Source organism: Capsicum annuum, chromosome 12 (assembly GCF_002878395.1).
Source record: "Capsicum annuum cultivar UCD-10X-F1 chromosome 12, UCD10Xv1.1, whole genome shotgun sequence".
NCBI lineage: Eukaryota > Viridiplantae > Streptophyta > Magnoliopsida > Solanales > Solanaceae > Capsicum > Capsicum annuum.
The window spans coordinates 4,879,847-4,887,596 of record NC_061122.1 but is presented as its reverse complement, the minus strand read 5'-3'; the positions used below and the strand labels follow the sequence as shown (position 1 = coordinate 4,887,596).

Here is a 7,750-nt window from a genome sequence, read left to right as displayed (position 1 = left end):
AACTGTTTAGTTATTGGTTGAGGATAAGTTAAAATATCTATCTATGTATTATATTAATTATAATTTGCGTTTAATAGCTACGAGATACTGTAGGGATGAGGTGTTTAGATCGATGTGCGCTTTTAAAGTTGGATTTTTTAATTGTCCGCTGATAAGATGTCTATCTATGTATCATATCAAATGTAATTCGTTCTTCGTTGTGAATTATGATCTTTATGAAGATGTTATGTTTAGTTGTCTGTTGAGGAGAAAGTTAAGATGTCTATCGACGTATTATATCAATTATAATTTGCTCTTAAATATATAGCTACGAGACGTTGTAGGGATGAGGTGTTTAGATGTGCATTTTTAAAGTTGGAATTTTCAATTGTCCATTGAAAATAAATTAAGATCTTTATCTATGTATTATAGCAACTGTAATTCGTTCTTGGTTGTGAATTGTGATCTTTATGAAGATGTTTTATTTGTTAAAAATAAATAAATAAATATATATATATATATATATATATATATATATATATATATATATATGATACAGAAAAACCTCAAATTAAACTTTCATCATAGAATGTGTATTTGTTCATATTATAATTAATTAGTGAGATAATACCCAATTACCCCTGAATTATATCCAAAAAGGTTATGTCACACCTCAACTTAAAGAGGGTTCGATTACTCCCTAAACTAATTAAAAGTATAATTTTGATACCCTTAGTGCCTACGTGGCACAAGTGTCCACGTAGGCACACGTGTGTGCCACGTAAGCACTAAGTGCATCAAAATTACACTTTTAATTAGTTCAGTGGGGGTAAAAGGACCCCCTTTAAGTTGAGGTGTATCATAACCTTTTTTGGATATAGTTCAGGCGGGTAATTGAGTATTTTCTCTTAATTAGTTAAGTCACATAGATACCCTTTACTTTCTCTTTTTAAAATTAATTGTGCAAAGATTATTTTTTTTGTTAATTAAAGAACATTATTTTTAAAAATTGTAAAAGAAAATTAGGAAAAAATACCACTCATTTATCGTGAAGTTGAAAAGCACATTGTAATATTTCTCTATCATATAACTCATGAATTTCTTGCAGGTTTCTAAATTGACATTTTGTTAGTTGTAGTTCTCTTCCAGAGTGTCTTTCACGTTATTCACACCCCCCACCCCACCCCCCACCCCCACCCCCACCCCTCTTGTTTTTTTTTCGTTATAATTGTCACGTATATAAGAAATATTTACACAATCGAGCAATTCATAAATTGAACAGAAGTTGTGAAACGACATAGTTTTTTAAGTGTTTGCAGATAATGCAATATGACAAATATTTTGGAACGACTTTTGAATGTTTTATTCAAAATTCAGGACTATAATAGTAATTTGAAAAGAAAAAGTGTGTACTAAAAAAAGGAGAATATATAGAAATTCTAAAGTTCTTTTTATAAAAAACAGTTATATATTATATAGTTACGTAAGTTTGTGAAGCTTTTTATGGAGGTTAAGATTTTGTCTCAACTTGTTAATCTTGCTTTTTCATGAAAGTGGAAAGTGGAAATGTTCCATGAAGTTAAATAAAGTTGATGTATATGTCACCTTTACAATAAAGCTTTTTTTTTTTTTTTTAATTGCGCGAATCTATTTGAAAATAATTTTTCCAGATAGAAATAAGGTCAGTGTACACACCAGAAATACTATTCATATTACAACTTGTTAGTTAGAATTCCAGCCTTTTGGGGCTCAAATTCTGATTACTTTGATGAATATTATACAATGTGCATCTGAATTAATAGAAATTCCAGTATGAATATTTGGGTGGGGTGGGGGGGTTAACTAATCTTTTTGAATAAAATAGTTAAAAGGTATGGAATGTTCATATCTAAAAGCATTTCAAAAAAGCAAAACTTTACCCTACACATAACCAACATCCAAAATCCAAATAATGGATTATTTTAGTTCACTTAGCTTACAAACTTGCTATTTGCGCAGAGGTAAAGTCAGAATTTTAAGTAAGGGGCTCAATATAAAAAAAAAAAAAAAATTAAGTCGAAGGGGGTTCAACAGCTACTATAATTACATAAAAAATAATTTTAATCATGTATAATAGTATATTTTTCCGTCGAAGGGGGCTCAGAATTTCAAAATTTCACAATTTTTATATAAAAGTGTCTACTTATTATCAGGGGCGGAGCTATACGTAGGATAGGGGGTTCATCTGAACCTCTTTCGACGAAAAATTATGTTACATATATATGGTTAAAATTATTTTTTTTATATATATATATAGTAAATGTCGAACCTCCTTTGGTTAGTTCGTATGTTTACTTGTAAATCCCCTGGTGAAAATTCTGACTCCGTCACTGCTTATTATTACGAAAAAACTCACACAATGTGTGTATGTGTGTGAAAGAGAAAGAATTATATGAAGAATAGGCAACAATAAAGCTGCAGCTAGCTAGCAGTGCACATAATATACTATATAGGCTTGAAGTTAAACAATTGCAGGTTAGGCTCAGCAAAGTACAGAGTCACTGTTTTATATGTCCCATTTTATTGCAACACCTACTAGAAAATCGCTAATTTTTTACGATTTTTTTTTATAAAATCTACTAGGTTATGTTGAAAATTTCTTACCGACAAGCCAAATTATCATAGAACAACGTCAAAAATTAGCGATTTTTAGAAGTGATATACCAAAAAACTTCTTATTAAGTTATCTTAATGACATGATTTTACCATTGCATGATTACAGTACTATGATGTTATTGACCACAAGTTTCAAAAGTTTCGTTCTTTCTAACACTACAAATGAACAAGAACGAGCTAGCGATGGACAACTTTCGATGCAATATCGCTAATCATTCTTAACGATGAATAATCACAAAATCTTGTTAACTACAAATTATTTAGCGATAGATTAATAACAAATTTAATTTGTGAATAAATTTTATTTATATTCAATCAAACACTAGCATAAACTGAAACATTGAGAGCAGTAGCACATTTATATGACAAGTCTGAGAATTGGTTACCTGATATATAATAGAGGGAGACATATTGACACAATAAGAGACTTCTGATTCTTTACTGACTCAGCATACAATAACAAATCAAAGATATTCCAATAATTAAGTTTCCCATCTTTTTGACTGACTCTATAAAATAAAAATAAAAAAAATCTATCATCAATCCCAAAAATATATTCAAAAAAAGAAAAATACCAATTAGACATTGGGATTAGCATTTCAAAAATCTTGTGTTATCAATAAAAGCAAAGAAATAATTAGATCAATTTGCCTATAGATTATGTAACTAGGACAAAGAAGCAACAAAAACCATAACAATACCATATTCAACATAATTTCATAGGTAGAATCTGAAAAGACAAAGTGTACGTATGCAGACCTTATCACTATTTCATGAAAATAGAAAAAGTATTTCTGAGAAACCCTCGACTCACATAACACCAAGAAACAAGGGCGAATCTACGTTTATTTTCGGAGTGCTCCCACACCCATTAAATTCGATACGGAATAGGTCTAATTACATAGAAAATATACGAAAATAGGTACAAAACATATAAAAACACCCACTAAAATAAAAAATTTGTTGGATGCACTGGCATTTAGGTTTATCTTAAGGTTCTCGTCTCGAGTTCAAACCTCGTTAAATTCCGGGGCTGCCACTGCCAAGATAGCAACATGTATAAACAAAAAAAGCTAAGGGGTGCATGTGGGCTAAAACTACTAGTAGTGGAACATGAGATTAAACAAGTAACAAGGCAACACAAAATGAAAATTTAACCACCACCACCATCATAATCATACACAATTACAATAAGTTCATTACTAAAAACGAAAACAAAACTACTAATTTCTAATAGAAAGAAAAGGGAACCTAAATAGACTAGTAGTATAAATATGATTTTTGTTTCCTCATCATATTATATAGAGCTAATTAAGGGAGTGTACTATACTGATTCAAATTGTTCCAAGCTTGAATAGTGCTATTCCAATTGTTGCCATTTTGATCCTCATTTTCATTGATGGTATTTGTTGAATTTGGATTAACACCAAATGAATCATCAAAGAACCATTCAGTTGCCAAATTATTCCCATGACTTCCAATTGTAATATTAACATCTTTTCTTGAATTAATATTGTCGTTGCCAAATGTTGTTGCTTCTTGATGATGATGATCTTCTTGTTGTTTTGACGATGAAATCTCCAGATTTTGGAACAAAATTGGCTGTGGCTTTTGGATTTGGATTTGGTTTTGGTTTTGGTTTTGATTTTGATTTTGATCATCAAAAGGGATTGATGATGAAACAATGTTATTCTCTTTTTGATTTTCACCACCAAATAGCATGGCCAATCTTTGTTGTTGTAATTTCCAATGCAAATCTTGGTTAATTGAACTCAATGACTCTATAGAAGATGCCATTGTGCCATGATGAACTCCCATTGATCCCATTTCTTGAACTGCAGTTGTACCTGTCAAGACATAATATAATTAAGTTATAATCAAATCCTTTAACATGTTATCAGAACAGGCAAGAGAATACATAACATAATGAAATTATAATCAAACACTTTAACATGTTATCAGAATAGGCAAGAAGATACATAATATAATGAAATTATAATCAAATACTTTAACATGTTATCAGAACAGACAATACTCCCTAGGTTCAAATTTCGCCACCACCCACAAAGAGGAAACTAATTTACATCCATGTAAAGAAATCAGGCTCACAGAAAAAAGACATGTTGAGACATAACATAATTGAAGTGCCCCCGGTTTGACACTTCAACATGATATTAGGACAAGTAAAAGTTGGCGATAACTTCAAATCTCACCATCGCCTAAACTTTCCACGTGTTTCATCCAAAAAAAAAGAATCAGACTCACGCGTAAAGTACGTGTAACATAGTAAAAAAATTAATTGTTCTTACCTTGTTTTAGTATAGAACTTGAGAAAGGGAAATTATTGAATCCCAATAAAGAACCAGAACAACTTCCTAAAGGATCAAGATTGAAACAAGAACTTGATCCAATATTTGTAGCACAATTAGTAGTAGTAGTTGAAATGTCACCAAATGTAGAAAATTGGTTGAAAATACTTCCACCAGTTGATGTTGAAGTATTGTTCAATCTTGGAAAATTTAGTCCTCCAAGTTGAAAATCCATAGCTGGTGAAAGACCATGAAAGAATTTTAGCCCACCAATATCTGAAGAACCACTAGTTGTATCTTTTGAATCCCTTGAAGATGATGAACAAGTCTTTATCTTCTTGTTTTTCCGGCAACCACCACCTATCGGAACGTTGCGTAACGCTCCACCTTTAGTCCAGTACCTGTCGAGACATAATATAATTAAGTAACTAAAAGTAAAAGAATTTCTAATGATAATATAAGATTTTAGATGAAACATGTTATCAGAGCAAGCAAAATGCGTCGCCGTTCAAAATCTCACAAGCTACCCAAAAAAGCAAAAAAAAAAAAAAATCTTCAGATAAGAAGGTCATACAATTCAAGAGTTAAAAAAAAAATTTAGTTGAAATAAACATAATAATTCAAACATGTTATCAGACCAGGCGAGAGGTCATGATTCAAAACAAAACCTCATGACCCACCCAAAAAAGCACAAAAAGAAAAAAAAACATTTGTTAAGACGGTCACACAGTTCAAACAGTAACCTTCTGCAAGTCTTGCAGAAATGTCTAGGTTGAGAAAGACTGTAATTGTTGTAATAGCAAAACTTTGTGTTGGGAGAATCGCATCTCGGACAATTCAAAGCTGGTTCTCTTGGCCTTGCTCCGGCAGGGCCACCGCCGGAGCTCTGGCTATCATCTTTGTTATCTTGACTCGTCATAAGAAAAAGATTCTAACCAAAGATTAGACTTCGCTCTTCTTCTTTTCGCTTTGTGAAGTATGAAGAGCTAGCTAGTGAAGAAACCCTAATAATGAATAGTTTATAAAATTGAATAAACAAATATATATAAAGAAATGATGATAAAAAGTGAGAGAGGTGGAAGAATAGAGGAAAGTTAGTTGTGTTTGAGTTTCCTATTGAAGAGGCAAAAGATTTCTTTGAATGGTTTCATGCATGGATTTTTAATTTAATTTGTTAAGATGAGAGGATGTTGATAGCTAGCTTGTGAACTTCATCAAGAAGGATTTTTCATTTTTCTTTTTTGGTGTGTATGAAGAGAGAAAAACAAAGAAAGAAAAAATTTGTGTTTGATTGTTATAGGGATGTGATGGAATAAATAAAGTAGGTTACATGTGAGAGTGAGGGGTGGGGGGTGAGGGGTGAGGGGTCGAGGTGGGGGTGGGGTAGATCTCACTAGAAAAGTGACTAAGGTTATATATATATTCTTTGGTAATAGAAAGAGAAAGGATATATAAAAAGACAAAAGAGAGACTAGGTGATCAGATACATATGAGGCAGAATGGTCATGAGATTTCCATATGTAAGAGAAAACAAATGTAAAGTAGAAGATATAGAGTATGTGAGGTAAAAAATAATGGAGTAAATAAAGCCAGGTTGAGTCAGAATTTTTATTATGAAGAATCAAAATTAAAGAAATGAATTAATATATAAACAAGTTAAGGAGATTAATTAACATATTAGTATATATATATATATATAATTGTATATATTAGTTTAATTGGACATATCTCGCACGTTTAATTTTTTCTTATTTAAAATTAGACGATTTTGCCTATTGTGAAAACTTTTAATGAAGGACAAAAAGTTCAAATCACTTCTCAAAGATTTTTTATACTTTGATATAATAATGTTAACATAACATATATTTTATTATTAGCACATATATATTTTATCACCAGAAGTTTTATTGGTTAATGAATCTTCATTGTTGCATTTATCATGTAGTACCTATTTTCTTTATTGTTAGAGGCTAAAAGAGATGCATCGATTTGAACCATACTTGTAGAACAATTATTTTTTTTGTTTTTTCTATATTTAAAATCTTTTCTTATTTTTAAAGCCATATCTTTACAAAACCTTTGATTACTAAATTAAAACTTTTAAAAATTTGGTATTTCTTATATTTTCTTAACCTAACACTTTCATATTTATTTCTGATTTTTTCAAATCTTATTAAAATCAACTTGATTTAGAATTCTTAAACTAATGAAAAAGGTTTTAATTGTCATTAATTCTGATGACTTCTCATAAAAAAAGATTTTACGATAAATATTTAATTAATTTTTAACTTTTAAATATTATAAAAATAGTGAAAAAATGATTTTGTCTAAGCAAAGACTTTTAGTGAAGGCAAAAAGTTCAAACAATATTTTTAAAAATCTTCACACTTTTAATATAGTATAGAAAAAATAATTTTATCTATCTACGTAGTATAATTTTCCAGTGAAGTTGTAAACACCTAATTTTTGACTCAAACCTAATGTTTTGTACCATTTTAATGTTCAATTAATTTTTTAATTTATTTTAGGCATTTTAAATTTATCTTATTCTTGGAGGTTTGTTAAAAATTTTGAAAACTACAAAAAAAAGAAAACCACATTTTAAATAAGTTTTTATTTTATTGTTTATTTATTTTTATTTTTATTTTTTATTTTTTAAAAAAAAAATTCTAAATTATATTTGTTTTCTTCTTTCAACTTTTAATAAAGAATGTTGTGATATTAATTTTTCTTAATCATATTCCTAAGACTAGTTATTAGCTTATATTATATTTTATTAGTTTTTAATCTTTTTTATTTTATTATTA

General features: G+C 29.5%; 1 protein-coding gene across 1 annotated transcript; it reads right to left on the bottom strand.

Moving 5' to 3' along the window:
• Positions 1-3,780: 3,780 nt before the first annotated feature.
• Positions 3,781-6,241, bottom strand: LOC107849594 (dof zinc finger protein DOF5.7). The gene is made up of 3 exons (XM_016694152.2): positions 5,687-6,241; positions 4,944-5,344; positions 3,781-4,481 (listed from the first exon to the last, which is right to left on the bottom strand). The coding sequence occupies exons 1-3, from the start codon at positions 5,860-5,862 to the stop codon at positions 3,946-3,948; spliced, it is 1,113 nt and encodes a 370-aa protein (XP_016549638.2). The 5' UTR covers positions 5,863-6,241; the 3' UTR covers positions 3,781-3,945.
• Between the last annotated feature and the right edge of the window lie 1,509 nt (positions 6,242-7,750).

Bases quoted from the DNA above. Each gene is read 5' to 3' on its own strand.
- LOC107849594 (XM_016694152.2), bottom strand. From the start codon at position 5,862: ATGACGAGTCAAGATAACAAAGATGATAGCCAGAGCTCCGGCGGTGGC. The intron at 5,345-5,686 runs GTTACTGTTTGA...ATGTCTCGACAG, and splicing joins TTCTGCAAGACTTGCAGAAG to GTACTGGACTAAAGGTGGAG. The intron at 4,482-4,943 runs GTAAGAACAATT...ATGTCTTGACAG, and splicing joins AAGTTCTATACTAAAACAAG to GTACAACTGCAGTTCAAGAA.